General features: G+C 39.4%; 1 protein-coding gene across 6 annotated transcripts in view; it reads left to right on the top strand.

Moving 5' to 3' along the window:
• PTPRK (protein tyrosine phosphatase receptor type K) overlaps positions 1-23960 on the top strand; it is a 417854-nt gene that overhangs the window by 230897 nt on the left and 162997 nt on the right. For all 6 annotated transcript variants that reach the window (XM_075035665.1, XM_075035662.1, XM_075035664.1 and 3 more), the window contains exon 7: positions 14459-14752. In XM_075035665.1, the coding sequence (XP_074891766.1) occupies positions 14459-14752 (294 nt within the window). The remainder of the gene's footprint in view (positions 1-14458; positions 14753-23960) is intronic.

Genomic DNA, 23960 nt, shown 5'->3' with positions numbered 1-23960 from the left:
ATTAGGGCAGTGTATAAAAATTATCATTTATCTTGCCCCATATTTGATATCCCTGTCTTCAGTTTAGCCATTCAATATCAAAATTCCTGAATTTAAGTAGAGATTAACAGAATACACAAACACAACAAGGGACAATCACAATTGTTCAAACCAAGGATCCAACTAAATCAGGATTCTTAAGCAGTGGCCAGAGAAGGACTTCTCAGGAGGAGAAAGAGCTTAGTAAGTATCCATGACATTTCCCCTGACACCCTCTCAGGATCTGATTCCTTTCAGCAATGGTGCTGAGCCTGCTGGTTGTCTGATTAGGAAGCGGTAACCTTCATTTGCCCACGGCACCATTTGGCAATAAGACTGCTTGCTTTTTTGGCATGAAGATACCTTCCTTTCTTCTTTATTTTGGAGCCTGCCTTCTGCTTGCTTCACTTCATGACCTAAATTTGCTGTATTGGAAAAGGCGAAGATTGATTGAATCCTAACATCTCTCAGGTGTGTGATTTTTGTAGAACTCTCTCACAATATTACCCCTAGATCATCTCTCTTCCAACATGAAGATCCCTACCCTACTCAGCTCTATTTCTCATATCAGGGTGTTCCATGATTTCAGTCACCGATGTTGCCCTTTACTGAAACCTAGTCATAAATAGGCAGATGCCTTGAAATAAAACAGGTAGGTCTGGAGGGTTGTTCAGGATGGTACTCTTTAGGTGGTGAGCACAGTATTTATCAACGTTGTTGCCACATCCTCCCACCCAGTGGAAGTGCAGACCAGATTTCAAAGCCAAGCGTTGTACGCCATCATGTTGTCCATTTGTTCTGAGGGAATGTTTCTACAAACTCAAGTGCAAGAGCTTCTGCCTGTCAGATTAGTGGTATAGATATGGTATGCAACCCATATCTTAAGGTACAGTTAACTCTTAACTGCTAATGAGTGAACATTGAGCACTGTGCATTAGTTGTGCTGTAGATACACAGACACTTGAGCTGGCTTTTATTGATTGTCCAGTTAGGTTACGATTGAATGGATCTATTTCTCGTGAGACCAGAAAGACAATCAGTGACTTCCTAGTCAAATTTTTCCTGGTGTAAGCGGTCACGCTAATCACATAAATATTATTACAGAAAAGCAAATGTTTGTGTCAGTAGAAGTAAGATGCAAAATTTAGACTCTCTTACTGTACTCGGGGAGTTGCTATTGTAGAGTGAATGGTTGGTAGTTTTTTTGTCATATTGATACTTTGAATCTTTACTGCAACAAAACAAAGATAACAGGATATTTGTCAACTCATAAAAAGCTTCTACAAACTATTTCTCAGAACATATTTTTATAATCCAAATCATCTAACACACATACTCATTTTTAAGCTGTCTATGCTTTTATGTCCTGTAGTGAATTTGGGATTCAATGCACTGGGTGTCAATTTAATTACAAAGACACCCTCTTCTTAGCAACGCTATCGTACTTGACAATAAACACATTTTCAAACTCTTGAACAGAACAGCCCCACCTGAAAAGTAGATTATGAAAATATCCCAATAAAACCAGTCTAAATACTTTTTAGGTTGAAAAGCTACCCTATTTTCTGTCAATCTAGTGTGCTGCTTTGTCTTTCAAAGGCAAATATTCTCATTTCCTGTTTTTGTTGCACCAGCTGAAAAAAAAAAAAGCCCTTAAACCAACCTGGCCTCTCAGGAGTGAAGCTGTTCTCATGATATAAATGAAATGGTCACCCCTCTCCATTGACTATGTAAGAATTTCATCACCAGCTTTGCTCTTCCATTTTCACTTCAACACTGCATTATCAAAAGTCTTAACAAATCATTAAATTTTGTTCATTCCTTTAAAGAAAAAACATATCATAATGTGTTTTTTATTAGCATGCAGAAGAAGTAGTGAGGATTTTTGTTCTGGCTTGTTTTTCTAGAAAGCTCTTCCAGGCTTTTCATCTCAGTCAAAATCCATTTGGCAATGAGAAGGTGGGCAGCTGCTTTGTTACCTATGCCCTTGATTTCATAGGTATTTCTTACCATCTGTCTAGGTGCTGTGGCAAAGATGTTATTTCCTTTTGTCTACCCCTGTTTCCCTGCCCCTTTCCGAAGGTGGCTTTCATGGTAAAGCTAAGCAGATGTAATGGCCAGCACCTTCTGAAAAGGCAGTCTCGCTCCTTGCCCTCCCTTTTCCTCTCTCTCAAGCACCTAGACTTGTGCTCCTGCTTCTGTGCTGAGACTGGCTCTTGTCTGAAGCCACTGGGAGCTGCTTCAGGGACCCAGAAAAGCAGGAAACCTCTGTGTACACCCCCACCAATATCAGTTTTAAACCTAAACTGCCTTGGATGTAGAGTAGATGAGTAGCACTGCAAGCAACGCTCATGGTGGGAAGTGGAGGAGCAGGGTTGCCCTTTCAGGTGGGTGTTAGATGATGTATAATTCACATCTGTGATGTAAAACTGTGGTGTAAAAATTAACCAAGTGGGTTTCCATTTTGGTTTCTGTTGGTTCATTGCATAGATCGAGGGAAGTGTCTCAGTGCTTCCTAAAATTAGCCCCCTTCTCTGTCATTCCAGTGGGCTGCCTTCTGGCATTTTTGGCAAGAAATATTTGGGCATGCTGTAATAAGAGATGTGAAGACATTGCTGGTGGGAACATCTAAATGTGTCTTGGAAAAGGTTATGAATAGAAATAGAAGGATTTGAGCAAGGAAACAGTCCCTCAAAATAAGTTTGCTCAGAAGTGATGGATTCTGTCATTTTTCCCCATAGACTTGAATAGTCTGAGCACACACCAAATCTCTAGATAATCATTAATGTGTAACCCATATACTAAATTTTATCAATTTTTCCTTTGATGATAGTATTGAAATGCTGACAGAAAGCTTTTAACTTCAATGAAATGGGATACCTGAGGAAGAACTTTGGAGAAGGGAGGCATTATTTATCCTGTTATACAGGCATTGCTGGATGCCCTGCTGGTCTGAAGGGGAAGGGTTTAAGTTCATCTCTGTCTCCTATGCATTTGTAAGGGTCTTGCCTCAATAATATGGCGTGTGAGCTGCCTTCCTTCTCACACCTCCATGCATCAAGGTCTGTGATTAGGGTTAATGCTTACAGTAAAATCAGCCTTTACATAGCTTCCTTCATTTGATGGATCAAATAGCCAGAAATAGAAAGACACAGAGACACAGGAGGCGGAATTGGGGCTGCCTAGATGGGCCCCAGGGTGCTGCTGGGCAGGTAAAGTTGAGGGAGAACAGTGTGAGGTGGTGGGGTAGGAGCAGCCTGAAGCAAGTGATTTGGCATGTAGCCCTGTAGGCATGCAAACAGCTTGCAGGCGCTTGGCTGTCATACTTAAAAACCTGCACGGGTACTGTGTGGCAGTGAGCAGTTCTGGGAATGCTAATGGTATCTTAGGTGCCAGGTGAGCAGGTATATTACAGAGGATGGGGAGGGCTGGGAAGGTGAGATGTCCATGACTCATGTCTTACATGCTTGAAGTTTCTGTAATTACTATTAAATAAAACTGTAAATGCTTGGAAACCCAAGCCATGCCAGCTATTCCTCTCAGCTGCAGGTACTTAATATTTCAATACCCTTCTGGTACAGCAGTATGTACAGCTCATGGCACTTAAAGAGCATGATACAGTTTTGAATTCTGCCTGGCTATGATAATGTCCCAAGAGCACATGAAACATTTTTCTCTGTCATTTAAAAGGCATGCAGGAAAGCTGATGATAAAAATTTGAATTAGTGCTGGCTGGATATAATGTTGACTTCCAAAGTGAGACATACAGGAGTCTTCCAGGACAGGCAAATGCCCCAGCAGGAGGGTCAGTCGCTACGCAGTAAAGTGCAGATCTCCCAGGTGGCACAGTTGTGTCATCAGTTGAAGAAAGCTCCACCTTACCTGAGAAATACAGCTGGGCTGCCTGTAGGTAATTGCAAGTTGTTATCGGTAGCCTTATGCACGCAGGGTAGATGGCTTTCACTGAATGCCAAGAGTGCTGGCTGGGTGAGGTTTTTTAGCTTTCAAGTTTTATAACGATGTAGAGCTACTAAGGCGTAAATCTGTGATGGGGGGCGTCACTGAATTCTACTGAAATACTCTAGTTTTGTTGCAGGGCGTTTGAAGTATTTGAGTTTGATGATAAATATGTCACTGTAATGTTTGTCCAACAAAGTTCTGTGCTTAGTTTGTTTAGGTAGTAAACTGAATGTGAGCATAACTATAGCATCAACAGATACAACAACAATGTAAAAATCTTTGCAGTTTATTGGGACGGTTCAAACTTGAAATTAAAAAAAAAAAAATGAAACAAATCCAAGTACTTGAGAAGCAGGAAGAAAAACAAAATTATATTCTCATTACATAACTATGTAAAAGAAAATCCTGGAGTCCCTAAAATAGTATTTTGTCCTTCTTTAGGCACTCTTTCCCTAATCTCTAGTTTTATTCCTTCTCATCATTGACAGCATGCGGACGTGCATGCAGAGTGCAGTATTGTTAAATATCGTATTGCAAAGCCTTGTAGAGTTGAGAGTAATTCTTTCTTGGGAAGTACCAATTTTTGAAGAAGGCATTCGATTTAGTTCTTAACCTGCTGGTTCCTGACAATGAAGCAGATAAAATATTTCTTTCCAACAATAATCTCAACATTGAGATCTCAAGGGATTTACTGATACATGTAGATAATGAAGTCATTGTGATCAAGTCTCTGTCTGAGAAATTTCCATAGCTGACTCATACTGAGTGATTTTTTTTTCTTTTTTTTTGAGAGAGAGAGAGAGAGATTTGAATGTCTTCTCATTAAGGTCCCTCTTTTTCTTACATGTATTCATTTTTCCTGTAGGAGTATACTGCCTAAATGTCTTTAACACAATGCAATCTTTTTGACAAAATATGTCATACTCTTCTAATTGATTCCCAGATTAGCGTGGCCTGCTGTCATTCAATAAATAGGCATGTGTTCAGTTCATAAATTGTGTAGAGGCATGACATGCTCCAATTTTTAGAAAGTCTTTTTTTTTTTTTCTTAACATGTAAGCTGGACATGAGCTTAACCTTGTTTACAGTTTCTGCTGACAATGCTAAAGCTGCACACTGTTCCTTTTATTTAAAGGAAGATAATAAAATGAATGCAGTGGTGTTTCAAATCAAGGTGAATAAAATGCCATAGTGATGCATAGGATATAAAATCACTATACAGAAGTTAGCAGTTTTCACTGTTGAAATAATTCTTATTTCAGCACTTCAGGTGGTCAGTAACTGCCATGTCACTTAAATTCAATACAATTTAGCTGCATAAGCTAGCAGACTTTGCTGTACTTACCACACAAACTTGATATATTAGGCAGGTGCTCAAAGATAAATGAGTAGTTTGAGGTGAGCTCGTGACATAGTATCCCCATTTGCAGACCCAAAATTAAAGGTGATATTATGGTGAAATATGTCAGTGTCCTAACTAAGCCAGCATCGTGAGCTCGCTGTTCAATTTGCCATTTTTGTTTGTTGCTGGTTTTTCTCCAGTAACTGATTCTCTAGGTAATGACCTGAATCTGTGTTATAGATATTTATTTTGAATGTTTGTTTAAAATAGATTATCTTCGTTTTTTCATTCCAAGTAATACAAGACAATGAAAATGGTCTTGCAGACTCTCTGCAGTGGGTTGGATAAATCACTTGATATGACCTGGTCACTAAGCTATTGCTTAGAAGGAGTTCTTCAGTTCCAGACAACTAACTCTCTTAATTAAAATGTAACATTTTGTAGGTAATGTGTCTCAACCTCAGGACTAGCAACTAGTGCAAGATACTGAACAGTTGCGATAAATCGTATTTTAAAGTCACAGAGAGAATGTTTCTGGAGTCACAGGAATTAAGTCTGTATAAGCATCATTAAAAAGAAAAAAAAGAGCTGGAGAAAAAGCTTTGTGGCAGAGTACTAGATCACAAGCTGTTCAAGTTTCTCCATGCAGCCACCATCACTTATGGTCACAGGACAGCAGCTGAGATAAGTCTGAATGAGCTTTTGACTGGTTTTTTGAAAAAATATAAAGGGAGGCTTGTGGCCATTTGGGACACTTAACTGTAAAAATCTACCAATTTCTACACAATTTTCTACATGAAATCATTACATGGTCTAATAAGTTAAAGTCAGTTATTTACTAACAAGGTTTTTGCTGTCTTCTCTTTCAGTATATTTTTGGGGGGAGATGTTGTTAACTTGTATGAGCAGCAGAAACCCAAAATAAATGCTTCCTTCAAGTTGTCTGCAGAAGACAAGGGTGGGAGCAATAGAAACTTTTCTAGCAGAAAAAAAATAACAATGTGGAAAAATAAAGCCGCTGTTAAAATGAGTTAAACTTGTTGAGCAGAGAGAAGGTTTTGACCATTGGGGAAAACAAACAAACAAACAGAAAAATTTCTTGCAAAAACAGTAAATGATTTCATGAACAAAAAGAGAAGCCAAACAATGGCTTAGGGAAATATTAATTAAACCTGAAGAATGTCCAAGGCTTCTGAGAACTCCAAAGTGCTTGCAGCTGGTGGGTTTTTTATTGTATGAATCTATAACCAGCGGTTGGTCTTGGAGTAGAGGAGGTGATTCTAAAACTCCTCTGAGGTCTCTGTGTGTTATTTTGAGTGTTACAGCTGGTTTAAGCAAGTGTGCCCTCCTGCAGCCTGTGCAACATGCACTGCCTGCAGTCGAGTTCATCGTGCTGAAGCCTGTTTTTGACTGCCACCATGCCTGGGTATCTTTCGAGGTGAGACACAGGACCAAGCATGGGTTGGGCGGTGGTGGCTCATGCCCAGGTGGTGGTGTGTAATGGGTACCATCTACCCAACTAATGGGGTGGGAAGGTGGTAGACAAATGTGTAACCCTTGGGGAAGAAAGAGGTTGGGAGCCAGCTGGGAACAGAAAAGGCTGCTGTGGTAGCTGCCTCTCACTCCAACCCCTCCTTTTTCCATGGGCACCCCTACAGCAATTGAAGACTTGCTTGTGCACCTGCTTCTTTATTCTGATGTTTTCCACATGCACCGTGTCTTTTGGGCAGCGTATCTAGCTGATGCATAGTACGTCTGGCCAAGAATAAGCTTACACTTACTCTTTTCCTTTGCCACAAGAATAAGGTGGGCTGCCCAGGTGAGAATATCAAGTACCACTATATGGTGTGCAAGCAAGAATCCTGTAAGCTAAACCCATAACAGCAGCATTTCTCTACTTAAGGATGCACGTGTGTCTGCATCTTTGAATTGGTTAGTTAAGATTGTCCTGATGTAAATTTTTTTTAGTGGACTTCCCACATGAGGTCTTAGCTAGTGGCTAGAAGGTTTCAGAGCAATGTACATCTAGAGGTGTGTTCTTAATAATATAGAAAAATAAAATATAAGTTAGAAGAGTGACAGCTTTTTTTTTTCTCTCTCTTCTTTCTTTTCAGAAGCCCAGTAGAGTACTCAACTCTCATTAATGAACTGTCCTCAGTGTGTTGGGCAATCTCTTTGATGCATAGGCTGTTGCGTTTTTTGTCTTCCGTGTGTTATACAACAAAGCCATTAAGGACCTAACTACTCACTAGAGATGGCATGTATAGGGTGGCAGACTGAGCTATAAGTGTAGTCTGTCATGCACAGAAAGTGAAAACTTGAGATCTTGTTGGAAATTTAAAAATAAACTGTAGAGGCTTTCTGTGACTCTAAGGTTCATGATACCTCTGCTGTTAGTCAGATCTGTGCTTTCGGTTTGGGATCCCTCAATCCCCTGCATTAACCTGCTTTTTTAACTCAGTAGAAGAATTTCTCATCAGGCACGTACTGCTTTCTGTAATGCTTCTCCCCTTACTTGGCAAAGCCCCCTGTTTGTGTCAATACAGCTTTTGTTGGCACTGAAGGTGACAGGTCTTGTCAGGCTGCTGTCAGCATAGAAGACAGCCAGGTGTCCTTTCAGGCAGGCACAAGTCCAAAATAAACCTTTTTGTCTTAAATTCTGAATTTTTTTTCCTAGCAGAGCAGTACTTCCTATCCATTTTGGAGAGTTGAGTGGAAATATTTCCAGTTCATATTAAAGATATGCCACATGTGGAATGATTTTTCTAAAAATAAAAGGAACCCATTATTTGTGCTGAAAGTCTCTATGCTTTTTTTTTTTTATTCTCAACCTTTTTATAGCTCAATTTGTGACCACCTTCACGACCAGGTAATTTCTTTCAGTTGTACTTCTTCAGAGCCTTACATATTGTTATCATCTTCTATTCTTTTACCTTAACATATAATTTATAAGAAGACATCCAGCCTTGACTGAAAACACTCAGAGAATGCAGACATTTCCTACAGTATTACCAGTTATTGTTCTTCAGTTACTATTCTCACTGTTAAATTTGTGGCTTAATACTGTATCTGAGTTTAAGCTTTCAGTCGCTGGTTCTTGTTAATTCTTTTTTTTTTTTTTCCATTGGATTAACCAGCTTTTAAGACCAAGAATTTTGTCTCCCTGCTGGTACTTGACTGCCATAATTCTTTCTGCTAAATCTCATACATTTTCTCCAACTTTTGAACAAACGTCCCTGGTTCTTCAGTTTTTCAATATTTTTTAACATGTGTGAATCCCAAAGCCATATGTAATCTTCCAGTACAGGAAGAGTGCTGAAGCAGTGTAGCTGTTGCATGGGATCAGCAGCTTGCTTCCCCACGTTCTTCTGGCTCCATGCCGTGCGTCTTCTGATGCAGGTTTGCCACGACGTCTCTGTGTGCAATCTGGAGCCCTGCGCAGAGGCACCAGCATGCTTCTGCATGGGTCCAGCTCCTGGCAAGCAGGGATTTTCCACTTGGCCTATATGCCTTTGGTGTCTCAAACTGCACTCCCTGGGGCCCCGGGTCCCAGGGGCTTCGTATGGCAAAGATCATGCTCTAACTATACATAGCCAGTATGGGTCAGGCACTGAACCTCAACTAGGAACCCAGAGTACTTGCAAGAAATGTGCAGACATACTTAAACAGCTTTGCAAGAAGTTTCCCTAGAAGAGGAAATGAGCTTGATCTAGGTGGGAGCTGAGTCACTCTTGAGTCATTTGTGGAGGCATCTCTGCTGCGCTCCCTGGAACATCCAGTATTAGCTGTATTTATGTGGATTTATTTGTTTGTTTCTCTGAATTAAGAAAAATTTTAAAGGAAATCTGTATTCTTTTGATTTACCTGCTTTCTTGACAGTTCATGGCATAGTTAAGACATACCGATTTTTGACTTCTGGAGGGGTGAGGCTGATGTTAGAATTCTTTTAATAAATGAATGCTTTGTTATACTTTTTATGATTAACCCTGTTGTATATATTGAGTTAAACTGTTGATACCCATCAGCATACCAACTGTATAGCCTCATGTGAGGTATTTGACCGAGAAGGCTGAACATGCCATCAGTAGAGTGAAGGCACACTGAGCACATGAGCAGAGGGAGCTTGCAGGCTATTAATGTGTGGAGGCTCTGTACGAGGCACGGGTGGGACGGAGAGTGGCAAAAATGAAGGTACTCCCCTATCTTCCACGTTCGGGCTGTGTGGTAACCAGCCCTCTCCTCCTGAAGTGGTTTAACCCCAGCCAGCAACTAAGCACCACGCAGCCGCTCACTCACTCCCCCCCATCCAGTGGGATGGGGGAGAAAATCGGGAAAAGAAGTAAAACTCCTGGGTTGAGATAAGAACAGTTTAACAGATCAGAAAAGAAGAAACTAATAATGATAATACTAATAAAATGACAACAGTAGTAATAAAAGGATTGGAATGTACAAATGATGCGCAGGGCAATTGCTCACCACCCGCCCACCGACACCCCGCTGGTCCCCCAGCGGTGATTCCCTGCCCCCACTTCCCAGTTCCTAAACTAGATGGGACGTCCCATGGTATGGAATACCCCTTTGGCCAGTTTGGGTCAGCTGCCCTGGCTGTGTCCTGTGCCAACTTCTTGTGCCCTGGCTGGGCATCAGAAGCTGAAAAATCCTTGACTATAGTCTAAACACTACTGAGCAACAACTGAAAACATCAGTGTTACCAACATTCTTCACATACTGCACTCAAAACATAGCACTGTACCAGCTACTAGGAAGACAGTTAACTCTATCCCAGCTGAAACCAGGACACCTCCCCACCTCCCCAAACTCTTCTGCTGTGAGCAAGGCAACAGTCTGCTGTGACTGGTACACGTTATGCTGAGCAAATTGTGACTTCATGTAAATAAATAAGATTTCATCAAACATGCATCCAGTATAAGCTTTTCTTCCAAAGTGGAACAACTTGTAGGATTCTGGTTTGGTTTGATTTTTTTTTTTTTTGTTCTGCTTTGAACTGATCACTAACAGTATACGATTACCACTAAGATACTAATGAAACTCCCTTCCTTTATTTTAAATTTAGGAGGTGTTTAGTCTTGGAGGGCAATGTAGCAGGGCTATTGTCACCCAGGCTGGGTAAATAATATTAAGCAACATATTACACATATGTTGCTTGGGAATATAGGAAGTTTTATGCATACTAGTTACTGTACTAATAACACTAGTGACCTTTTCTGGTTTGGGGTTTTTTTTTTTCTGTCTATGAATATGTAATTATTTGCACACAATTTTAATATTAAGAATATGACACAACTGCTTAACTGTAGGAAGACTTGTAGCTGGGGTTGATGTGCATGCTTATTCTAGTCATTGGTGCCTAAATATCACAGTACATTTAATATATAATGTCATATACATACTGATGTGAGCATAATGTACTGCTAGTAGCTCAGCAGAATGGGAACTTTGTACTGATGAAATGTCAGTCTTAATTTTTGATTAACTTAGCTGTGGGCATTTTATGTCAAAACCAGAACTGACCAAATACTGCAAACTGCTGTGCATGAAAATACTTTCATTTCTTTAATGTCTTGCAGATGTACAAGTGGTCTTTTTATATAGTCTTTCAGAGATATTAGTGGCCATGCATACTGGAAGGGATTTCATCAGATTTAGCAGCTTTAAGCAGTGGCTGAAAAATATAGTCAGAAAATGAGTCAGTAATTAAACTAGTTACACTGCAAAAGGAATCCTAAATTTTGCGCTTAGCAAAGGAAGAAATGAAACTCACCATACAGGGTCTCTGTTCAAACTGTTTAGTGCGAGTGTCCTAAATACCTATTGATTGTGATTCTACTGAGGAGTTAATAAACCATCGATGGGTTAAAATATTTTTTCATAAAATGTTGTTTAGAACCTTTATGGCTATTCACAGAGAGTACATGGCTGAGAAAAGGGGAACTGTGCTCCATGAAAATTGCTTGCTAGGAATACTGTGTGCCTTAACCACATGTACTCGTAATAATTGAGGGGGGTGGATTGTTTTTTAGCAGAAATAAAGGGTACCGTTCCCCAGTTTGGTTGCAGTGACCAGGGCAACGGGGAGATGGAGGGAGGTCACTGTGCTGCCTGACCTGGCTGCAGGTGTGGGTGACTGAAAGCCACCAAATGTGTTTGAGCAGTGGCCATCTGCAGGCAGAGTGCCTCAGCCGGGCCAGGCAGGAGGGAGGCTGTTGCCGTGATGGGTAACTGGTGAGCCTCAGCTTCCTGCAGCGCTACCTCTGATCCAGGCTCTGAACTCCAAAGCTGTCGCATGGCTTGGCTGAAGCTGAGTTTTTATATTGTTTATAAACCGGACCAAACTTCTGAGAGAGCGATCTTCTTTGGGGTTCCCTTTCACGCATCTCCTTTTTTTTTTTTTTTTTTTTTTTTTTTCCCATACCTCATATAAGAGGTTTTTCATTTTTGGCAGACTGTCTTCTTGGGACACTCTGAAACTGTGATGTTTAGTACTAGGACTCAGATTGCTAGAGTGAGAAGCCAGCAACATCACTTCATTGAAGGATGTAAATTGCGTTAGAAAACCCACTGAAAGTGGAGTATTGTTGATACGTGTGACATTTGCTATGGGAACGGCAACCAAAACATTAATAATGGCATTGTTCTGTCTTTTAGTTATCGGTGGCAACTTTTAAACCATAAAATTTTCAGGTTGCTGTATATATAAAAGGAGATTATGTGATTTCAAATTATAATTGGGGAATATTTGATGGATCTGGTTATAGAATGACGAATGAGAGTAATTAATAGAAAGTTAATTGGGTAACATCAGAAAAGTTTATCCTGGTACATTGGGATTGCATGCTTCAGTTGATACTTAGTGTACTTTTGGGATTTCTGGTTGCACCTCACCTCTGGTTCTGATAGTATATTGTATTATGAAGAATATTAATAATGCTGCAGAACAATTACTTGTTCATTTGCTAACTGATTAAAATTCATGCATAATTTATTGGAACTGGGAGAGACTTTATAAATAAGTCTCCTTGTCCTCAAGAGCTTAAAAACAAAATGCATATGCTAATATAAGAATACGCTTTACCTCTTAACATAAAAATTTAATATGCAATGGTATATTAGTCTCATTAATGTGAGGTTTTATTTGTGATAATCATGCTCTTAATCAAAGTGTATACTTCTAAACATAGCCTTACGTTTTAGAGGTTTGTACCTCGGAGTTGGTAGTGCATCATGCTCATCAACGTTTATGTTTTCTGCTATAATATACACTGACCTTAGAATTCATTACTTCGACATTTAATGTGTTAGTTCCACAGCAAATAAACTGCCCTCATTAAGCCCAGCTGCATTTCTGATCTTTGATGCAGGTAGGGATCTAAATTAGTTCATATGCACATTTCTTGCCAAAACAGGGTAAAACATGTTAATAATTAATTGAGATACTTTCTAGATTTTTGTATATCCCGAAGCAGAAATGGGAACACCTTAAAGCGTTCACCTTTTCACTCTTGGAGGAGAAAATCAGCTCTACTTGCAGCCACTACAGCACATTCACAGATTCCCTCATCTCCAAACTGAGTGGCTTGAGATGCAGCTAATTTAGAAAAAAGTCTGTAAGAAATTGTGTTGTGCTAAAATGTGGGAACCTTGGTTGCTTACAGAGCTGGTAAATACAGTGTTGGGAGCCAGCTCTGGTATCTGGAGGGGAAACTTCATTGCTGGACGTAGAGAAGCAGGGAGTCATTAGCCAAACTTCACCATGCAGGGAGTTTGGGTTGTCAAAGGAGGGCTGGAGGCCCTCTGCAAGCCCCTCCATCACCACTCCCCCTTCCACAGGCTCTGTCAGTGACACTGGTGGGGTCATTCCAAGGACGCAGAACGTGTGCAATGCTTCTGCATCTTAACTTCTCTTGTGGGGGGGGTTGGGGGGAGTGGTGATGAGAAGGGCCCCCCTCTAGGGAAATCTTATGTTCTGGGGTTAAATGTTATTTTTAATGTACTGGCCATGAGATCCCCTCTACCTGCTCAGAGTTGCCGCGTTGTTAGTTCTGCATCGCTGCTGTGTGAAACCCCTGTGTGCATTGAATTTAGCATTGTTGCCTAATTAACTGAAACAAATTAGTTGAAATATGAGCCATCTGGAATGAAAATGAACCTTCCGTATTTATCAGTGGATTCATTTTATTAGAAAAGTACATGTTGCTTGTGATTTGTTTCTTAAAATAAATCCATGCTGAGGCAGTGGGTTGCTTCTCTACATAAACATGTCTCAGGGTAAAGGGGACCTCACCTCCCTGTTTGGTTGGCCATTATCTTTTCACTTTGCAGCTGTGTTGAAATATTTAGGCAAGCAGGAGCTGATGAGAACAGAGGAAGACAAAAGGCAAGGTACATCCTATAGTTTGAGTTTCTAAATCACTAGTAAGTTACTCAAGAATAACATATTATATGTCATTACTATACATCTTTATTTTGTCATTCTCCTGGCAGTTTTGCTCAGTTCTGAGTATTCTGAATGCCTGTAATAGGCATTTGTATCTTTTACCCTAATTGCATCTGGTGGGTTTCAATTGAACTGCCGTGATACTCATTTTTAAGAATGTTCTGTGCAAGGCTAGTGTATCAACTATTGCAACTGTTTCTTTAAGGAAAATAGGTATGTGGCTTCTGGCAATAAAAAAAAAAATCAGTTATCTTTCTGAAAATCTCAAGTAATTGCCATATTAAATTATATAGATAAGCATGAACCTAGTTTTGGGGGCTTTTGGTTTTGGGGCTTGGGTTGTTTTTGGTTTTTGTTTTTTGGGGGGTTTTGGTGTTGGTTTTTTTTTCAGAAAAATGTTAAGTAGCAGCAATGTATAAATCAGATAGGATTTTGTGGTCCCTAGCTGAGATTTTTAAATGGAAAAAATAGCATTGGCAGATGCCACTGGTGCACCACTTGCTTCCATCAGCTGAAATTCTCCTCAGCTCTTCTTCATTGATGTCAGTTTGATTTTGCTTTCGAGTTTTGAAATATTTGCTGACCAAAACCTGACCACTTTCTGTGGAAGGAGCCCTCTTCTTAATGGGTTTTCCAGCTTTTGTTTTATCGCTGGCTTTTGTTTTTTTGCGTCTCCCCTACAGAGCCACCTCGGCCGATAGCACCCCCGCAGCTGCTGGGCGTTGGGCCCACATACTTGCTCATTCAGCTGAATGCCAACTCAATCATTGGGGACGGACCCATTATCCTGAAAGAAGTGGAGTACCGAATGACGTCTGGGACCTGGACCGAAACACATGCTGTCAATGCACCGACTTACAAGCTCTGGCACTTGGACCCCGACACTGAATATGAGATTCGGGTCCTTCTCACCAGACCAGGCGAAGGTGGGACTGGACAGCCAGGACCACCGCTCATCACCAGGACCAAATGTGCCGGTGAGTGCCGCTTTGGAAAAATGAACAAACAAAACTATTTATTTAATGGTTTAATTGGTTGGTGGGCTTGTTGGCTCTAATTAACTTGTAGCAGAACTTAAGGGTTCCCTTGGCACCCATAGGATCCCCAAGTTTCTGCACCAATGAGGATTTGCTGTGTCTCCTGCTTTGCCTGGTCACTGTCTAGGCTGCTGTTCGCTAACCCCGGAAGAGTAGGTTAGGAGGTGGGATGTTAGAAAGCTAAGAAAATATTTTACTTCTCGTGCAAGGAAGGAGACCTCATCGTTTCTGGAAAGGACAAACCACCTGTTTTTTCACCTTCAAATTTTCACTTACATTTTAAGGAAACTTGCACATAAAGGAACTTGCTTGGGGGGAAAAGAAAAAAACCGTTGAAGAAATAGAATTTTACAAAAAATGTAGATATTCCTGGCCTACCAGAATCTCCAAGAACTTAAATGCAACAACTAAAATCTATAGTTCCTAAAACACAATTGCAAATATTAGTAGAGTGTTTTCTCCATTTTTGATTGCCACCACCAAAATCATGTGCTGCTGAATCCTGGAGTCTGCTTCTGGTTTTTTTAGAGTGCTCCTGCAGGGCCAGCACCAAGAAGATTAAGCACTGCCAACTTGTGTTATATGCTGTTCCTTCTAAAGCTACTTAAAGTTATTTTAATCTCACCTTTCATAGGAAGAAAGATAATACCTACATCTCATAGTTGCAGAGGAAAAAACGTAAGAGATTTAAACGTCAGACTGGGAGGCAAATAAGCGGAAATTAAATTAAATTATGGGGGTTTTTCCCCTAATCTTAGGACTTTTAGGGCCTGACAGTATTTTAAAGTTTGCACTATATTAGATTTAGGAAAGAGTGCTGATAGCCATCTATTCAAAACTGCATTAAAATAATAAGAAAGAAGAGCTGCAGTTGCAGATTTCCATGTGTCATGTATATATGTGCATATATAAAACAGAAATATAAATGAAATTTTTTTCACAAGTTGGTGACAGACCTCAGTGGGACAGCTATTTGAGTTCTCATCTAAGCATGGATGACTGCTCATTTTGTTTACTGAAGGAAGAGGGTCAGGGTCTGGATCAGAAGCCAGAACTTCAAGTGGACTAGGTCAATAGGTATGAATCCCAGAAAACGAGACAGTCTTTTTTGAAATTGTGCATAGCACTGTCGGAAGCTGAGGCACACAGCGGGAGCAAGACTAAACTGAGGCTTTTTTTGGAATTTGTGACCTTATTTATAATTCAGTCTGTCTTTCCTGTGAAGTAAAAAGATCTGCGTGTCCATCTCAGGTAAGATGACAGTTGTTGAGATCTACGCAAGATTAAAGCATTGATTTATTGTACTGAATTGGTTTAGGCATAGTTTTGAAAAAGCAGGAATTTGAAAACAGCTTCTGTTTTAAAGAGGGTAAGCTGAGACTAATAAATCCCAAATGTTCAGGTTCTTTTTCCCAGCACTTGAAAAAATATGATTTTATTTACCCAGGTTGTGACGGACTAAAGCTTTTTAATGGGAAAGGAAAAGAAAGGAAGTCATGATTTACGTGACTTATTTTTAGAAGGCAGTTAGGGGAAACAGTGTCATTGTGAGTGTGATTTTATTTTTAATTTGTTTTTAACTTAATACTCACATATAAGGCAGCAAAATCTAGTCTGGCTTGAGACAAATTTTCAACTCAATCCACTATGAAAAGAACCACATCAAAAAAATACTTGAAAAGAAAAATCTGAGCTTCCATGACAATATTATTTTAATACAATAAAATTTCAAGCTCTTTACCTTGCAGTAAGACTGGTTCTTCTTATTCGATGAAAGCGAAGGTGAATAAATGTTACTATTAACCAGTTTCAGTTAGAAAAAGGTGAGTCAGCCAGGGTTTGTGGAGAGTGAAGTATTGTGCCCAGCATCAGGGATGAGTCAGGGACGGCACTGCGTTGAGCAGCAGGTTGCCCTGCTGCCTCCTCACCTGTCTGGAAAATGAAGACAGACCTTCTTTTTCTGCAGTGCTCTCCTAAGGCTTCTGTAAGATAACTGCAAGCCCAAGAAAATATGAATATTTTTTGAAAAAATATTTAACTCATAAAAGGCAAACTATAAACGTAAAAATTAGTCTCTTCCAAAGAGATTTATAAGAAAAGGTAAAGCTAATAATGGAATAGCTCACCCTGCAGTGCCTGCTGGTGCTGGTATTGTATGAGTGACTGGCAGGTGATTTACTGTGCTATATTAGATGACATCTCTGCAGCAATATCTTCTTTCTGGAGATTCTTCAATTATTCCTAATTCTTGTTTCTGACAAGATCACTTATTTTCCAGACAGATACTAGCTTTTCTGTCGATGTTCTTTGTCAATTTTGCCTTTCCATAAGTTTTGTACATAGTAGTTCAAATTCTGAAACAAGTTATAATTGATTATCTGCTCAGCGTCAAATGGAGTGGCGGGAAATAAATGAATTTTCAGCATCAAGTTTGACTGTTCTCTATACGGATTAAAAAGCACACATTAGGGAATGTTGATCTGATGAGGTTTTAATGTTTACATTCCAAGTAGCAGCAACAGCAAACTCACAGACACATCAGTAAGAATAGGTTAGTATTCTGCTTTCTGTTTATTTAATATCTAAGCAAATATTAGCATTGTTTTCAAAAGAAGTTTGAAAATAATTTTTTCCATAATTCATAAGTATTTGTAATTTCATGACATTTCTTAACATATTATTGATCAGTTGGCCCGTGCTTTGCTGGAGATGTATCCTACTTCTGAATGATTTGAGCTATGATTGTACTTATCTTGGTATCAGACATGCACTTTTATTATTAGGTATTTAGATCATTTTCCGTCTTCCTCAAAGCAAAAGCAGTGTCTGGTGACTCATTTAGTAAATGTTTCTGCTAATGCTAAACAAAATTGTTTTCTAATGAAGAGATAATTCTTCCACTAGTTAAAAGTCCTTCAACAGCCTGTTTGTCTACCCAGCATTTCCCAGGTAATCTGTCCTGTGCTGAAGCCAAGTGATGGCATTTTGCTAGAAAACTTGCATGTTGTTTTATCAGTCTGCAATTAAAGGTAGTGCTGAGCAGTCAAATATGTGAAACCACTGAGTTTTTTTAAACAGCTGAGGTAAAACTAAAACATGTGAAGCAAAACATTATTTTCTGACATTATCTTCCTTAATAGCCAGGTGTATGCTTTGTATTTCCATTTCTAAGCACAGCTGAAGTCAGTGCTGAGCATGGGATTGTCTTCCTGGTTGCATGTGGTTAGACACAAATAATTTCAAGCTGCTGATGCTGAAGGCTCCTTCTTCCCCATCAGTCCTCACGGGGCACCTGGGCTTTATTTCAGTACCACTACACCTCTTGTCTGGTGTCATTGCTTGAATTATTCACTTCTGAAGCATTTTAAAAACAAAACGAAAGGCAGAGGGTAGCATGTTAATCAGAAGCAATCCTTAAAGCTGTTTTCTGTGGCTTTGGGGTGTGTTGTCCTTCTGAGCATATCCTCTGAGTTGTGATTGCCTTTCATTTAGGGGGGTGTAGTAAATATGTGATAATCTAAAATTGTCCCCTTAGCCTGCTTTATCAACTGTAAGTTAGAAGTTATTCTCGTACATTGGCTGTTGCTTCTGAGTTACAGCTCAGTTTTATGATTAACTGATATTTTAGTGGCAAAGGAGGTCAACAGTTCAGCCTGTCCAGAGCTTAATATATGTACACAGTAGAATTGCTCGCTCCTACTTTATTGAAGTTCAGTGCAAGGGTGTGATTTTCAGTAAAACATGAAGAATTGTTGAGCACTTGGAGAAAGAGTCCTGTGTGGTTTCAGCTTTTTTCCAAATTACTTTAGTAAACTGTTGCCTGTATTATTTGGTTTTGATAATAAAATGAGTAAGGGGGAGGGGAAGCTTTATAGCTTTATCAGAGCTGAGAAGGGAACATTATTGTTGTTGTTGTTGTTGTTGTTGTTATTTATTTATTTACTTATTGCATTGTTCAAAATCATTATCCATCACAGAGACCTAGCTATTGGTAACAGTCAGCCTCAAGGCACGATAACAGAGATGCTGGTTCAGGGGTGTAGTGCTGGTGTATCATCACCTGCAGTTGAAGGCTTGGGAACTGGGCTGCTTTCTGCCTGCTTTTTTCAAGCGTAGAATGTTTGTTTACAATTTGCAGTTATTAATTTTGAAAACAATATACACAGAATACAGGATACTGCTGAATTCACCTCTAGAAAAAAAAACAAAGCCAAAATGAAATGTGGGGAAACATTGAAAAACAAAAGCAAGCTTAAGGTTTTTGTTCACTTTTGGGGGATTTTAACACAGGGACCCCAGTGATGTTGCCATTGAGAAAGTGACCTAGCATGGCCATCTGGAGAACTAAAATGTTGTTCTGGTTACATGAAAACTGTAATTGATTTTTAAAATGAGTAGAGTGAAAGGGACAGTGCAGTATAGAATCTGCTTGTGCCAATGTGGGATGCATACAGTGCTACTTCAGTCAGCATTGTTTGCCTTTTACGCTTGCAGAGTGGAGGTGGAGGGTTCAAGGTGGGGAGCTGGATTTATAGGCTTTGCTATGTGCAAATTGGGTACAGTCAACATCACAGGAAGGTTCTGGAAACTATGGTACTGAACGGATAAGCTGTGGTCTTTATTTTGGTCTATTTGTGCTCTCTTGCAGTAGTGCATCTTAAATTATTATTTAAATCTTTGAAAGCTAATAAAAGTACAGATAAATAGGTAATTTTCAACCATTTAATTTTTTTTAAAGTGCACAGAGAGAGAATACAGCAAAGTGGTTATCTTAATGTTTCAAACAGAATCTTTACCTTTTTTCCTTCAAAGTAGATATCATTAGAGACTTGCAAGAGGAGCTTAAATACATCTTGAGCGCTTAAACTATATGTTTTTATTACTCATGTTTTTGTTGTTTACAAGTTGAACACTTTTTTAGAATAAACTGAAGATGAACAACTTGAAACTAAATGAATGTGATACTTTTAAAAATTATTTTACATTTGTCATTGCAGAAAAGCCCACATTACACCAATATTTATAAGTTGGTGTTGTTTTTACAAATGTGTTTGGCACTTGTGACTGTTTCTGGGCTTTTGGCCAGGTAGTAATTGGAAGCATTTAAGATCTCGCTATCAGATACCAAATGCACCAGTCTCTTGTTCCATATAGGTTTACCAGTTGCTATGGGGGGGGGGGGGGGGTGTGTGTATTTAAACAATGGAGAAAGTCTGGACTAAGGAACTTCATCATATTCCCTTTAGGATTGAATACCAGAATTGTTATTGAGAGAGCATCCTGTAGAAGAGCTATCTGATTTGGACCATTGGCTGTCACATGTGACCATACTCTGTTTATTGTGCTGGTTGCCACTGTTCAGATACCCATACCACATATAGAATCCTAATGATGCTTATATGCATAAGAAAGGACCATAGCACAGCTGAGTTACCTAGCAGGAGACCAGGCAGACTGCCTAGCCAAGTCCTTGTCACATTGTGTAAATTAAGCATGGTATCTTCTTTTTCAAAGGAGCGCAATGCTGATGACTCAGTTGAATTGGCAGTAAACTGCAAGTTCAGACACTGACCTCCCCTTAATTAGTTTTCAACTTTTTTTGTTCACTATATTCAGCCTTGCTTAGTATCCTTTTTTTGGTATTTGCAGCTGCAAGCTCCCTGTGCACTAACTGGAAGCTTTCCTCCTGCAACATTTTGAGTGCCATGTTATAAAATGAGACATGGGTTTTCTGAATTCTCTCATGCTTCGTTTTGGGGATAAGCTTTTTTCATGGCTAGGTCTTTATTGTGTAGTGTCATATCCAGAAATCACACTGGTGCTTTTCACTTAGGGTTAGGGTAGCAGACCTAGGTAGGTGAGTTCCTCTAGCATGGCCACCCACTTTTCAAAGCCTCTGTTGTGCGCAGCGACCTCTTCCTTTGCCTTCTTTCTAAAGTCTCTACCAGTGGGCAGGGTGGGAAAAGTTACCTATGGCAAGATGTGGTTATGGTCATTGGCACCTAACATGCTGGCCAGTCACAACTTCGGTGCAAAGTCCACCAAGTTGAGGGAGGTCCTTCAGTTGAAGTTAGTGGCTCTCCTTCTGGCAAAGGACACTAGGTCAGGATACCACTTCAGGTATGTGATGGAGGCTAGGGGAGGAAAAGGAGCAGCTGCCAACCCCACCCGGAGCTTCCCTGTCTTGCAAGCCAGTCCTCTCTGTCTTCTGTCTCACCTCAGCTTGTTTGGCAGCTTTTCCCAGAGCAGAGCGTGCCACAGCTCTGAGACCAACTGTGATTTATCCCACAAGTGCGTGTAACTAGTCAATAGATCACACTTCCGAGAGGAGCACTGTCTGTGGCAAGAAAATGTATTGCAGTACATTAATCCACGGCGCCCATTCCAGCTGTAAAAGAATGGACATGTGCAATAATTCATATTGCAGCACTTGAAAATGCTGTGGGTGCACATGGGCCAGATAACTCAGAGCCTGATTATAGCTTCTCCGGAGTTTGGGGCCTGATGTTCACAGATTTTTTGTCTGTGTTTGCTTCCAAAGAGCATGACTGCAAGTTGAGATAATCTTACCTTTTCAGAAGAATGGAGCTCTTTTTTGAACTGCAACTTCTATTTTTAATTTCAACTGAAATAAATGATATTTTAGTATGATTCATTAGTGTGCTTGATACTTTATTTTAGTATGCTTTCATAATTAAGGTCTCTCAACTGTTTAGGAGTGCAGTATTACTTTTTTAGTGTTTGAGGATTGGTAAGTACCTAAATAAAACAAACTTCTATAGGACTAGCTTTTATCATACTTTCATTCATCACTCTTAAAAATTAAGCAGGAAAAATTTTAATAAGGTTTTGAAAGTTGCTCTAGTCATTGCAGCACTTACACGTACAGTTTTGGAAGCACACTAGTTTTTCACTGTTATTTCGACGCTATCAGCAGAGTAGTGTGGAGTAGGTAGGGAGGGCTGCGAGTACTGGGAGTGGTGATGTGGAAGGGTGCAAGAGGAAAGCAGTACCAGCAGGCATGTGCGGGAGGGAGGGATGTTGATGAGATTTCCCAAATGCATTCATTATTCTTTCTCTCTCCCCCATGTGTCTTTCTCCTCCAAAGCCATTACAGAGAAATATAATGTCATCCATGATAGTGTGAGATTTGGATAAAGTTCAGATTAACATCCTCTGAAGGTTAGGACAGGCTTCCCAAAAGCCCTGGTTCTCCCTGGCATTGATTCTTTGGGCTTTATTCTGCTAGATGAATCTTTGTTTTTCATTTCATTCTTGTTTGCTTTTTTATTTTTCTCAACTTTGCTTCATTTTAGAAGTGGACAGCATAGTTCTTTCCTCCTAATTTGAACCTAGGCTGTGTGAGGCAGAACTGAGTAAATTTCACTTCATTTTTTTCTCTCAGTAAATCCTTCTGCTGGTGCTGAGAGGGGGAATGGACCAGGTGATGCTTTTTTATGGTATGATAATGAAATAGCTTCCATTACAACAATAAGTTGAGGAGCATATTAAGCAGCAGCTGATGTCAAGTTGCACCTTGGATGACCAGTAGGTCCAGAATCCTAAAATGGCTTGTCAAGACTCTTAATGTTACCTGGATTTGTTTGCTGTTTAAAAAAAAAACAAGCAAAATAAAAAAAAAAATCTGGAGCTGTCCTGCAAAGTTCCAGATTACTTGAAAACAAACATTAAAAATACTGACATGAAGGATCAGGATCACCCAATTAATTAAAAGCTTGTCATCTTGACTTTAATTCTAAACAGAATAATGGAACTGCCAATACAAGGGTTAATTAATGAAGAATTAAGAAAGTAATATAATTAGAGACAGTCAACAGGTTTATGGAATACTGATCTTGTCAGAATAACTTGATTTTTTAAAATTAAATTACAGATTTGGTTAATAAAGGCGATATTGTTTTTCTCTAATGCATTTAATTTGATATAAAACATTTTGATTAAGAAACCAGAATAGAATCAACTCAAATGAAGAAGAACCGACTGATATATCTAAAACCATTTTTATGGTTCAATTGAATAAACATTTCTATTTGGGTCCTATCAGGAACAGTTCCATGTAATTTATAAAGAAAATGTAACTACGATAAAGCTGGCAAATTGCAAAAGATTATGAAAGTGGTAGGAAAAACTCACTCCGAAAAAAATTGGGTTTCTAATTTACAGTGGTTTGAATTGAGTGATGCTAATCTATGCTTCAGATAGGCCAGCTGCAGTATAATAAAAACAAAGTAGTCTGTATGTACAGAGTGGGAAAAGGAGGGGCTCGGGCCCTATGCTTGGGCTGACACGACGTAGGGATCACTGACTCTTAGGGCTATCACTTGGGCACTGGAACTAAAAGAGCTCCCGTAGTCCTTGATTGTGTAAACCGGAGCAAAATTTCTCGCCTTTTCCTTAGTATTGGAGAATGTTTTGGAGCTTCTGAAGGTGCATATTTGAAATTGCTTATCAAATTAGTTTCCTTCTGACCCAAGCCCTTTACGCCATCTCTCCAACTCCTCCCTAAATCTGTGTAGCATCCTGTTCTATAGAATTAAAGATATGGTGTTGTGTAAGAGGTTGTTGTCAGGAGGATTAGGAAACCAAAATAAAAGAATTCTGGCAGAAGCTTAAAGTCTGGAAACATAATTTTGTTGTTAAGGTGTGACATGACCAGAATTAATACTATTTTTAGAGATGCAGGCGTGATTTAGGCAATGATTTCTCGTGTGGTTGAAATTTATTTTCCTTGTTTCACATGTCCAATCCCACTGCATAAACAGCCTAGCATTTCATTTGTTACTAGTATTTTTCATTTCATATTACCTTTTAAAACTATTTTATTTTATGCATTTTGTTTTCCAGGTCATTAATTGCTGAAAGCTATTTCATTACTCTTGGAAATGGCAACATGTTTAATTATCATTCAGATAATTACACATTTCACATACTAACAGTACCATAAGCACACATTTTGCAGTTTATTACCTTTATTTTAGAGAATTATGCTCAATGTGAGGGACTGGTGAAAATATATTTGACAATGTACCTTCTTTTGTTTGCAAAATGAACTCGACCAATTAGACTGAAATGTCAGAGCATGGGCACCCGTTGTGAATATGATGTGCTGCATTCACAGTTTAAAACT

The sequence above is a fragment of the Buteo buteo genome, chromosome 9 (genome assembly GCF_964188355.1).
Source record: "Buteo buteo chromosome 9, bButBut1.hap1.1, whole genome shotgun sequence".
NCBI classification, from domain to species: Eukaryota; Metazoa; Chordata; class Aves; order Accipitriformes; family Accipitridae; genus Buteo; species Buteo buteo.
This window is presented reverse-complemented; position numbering and strand designations above follow the sequence as displayed.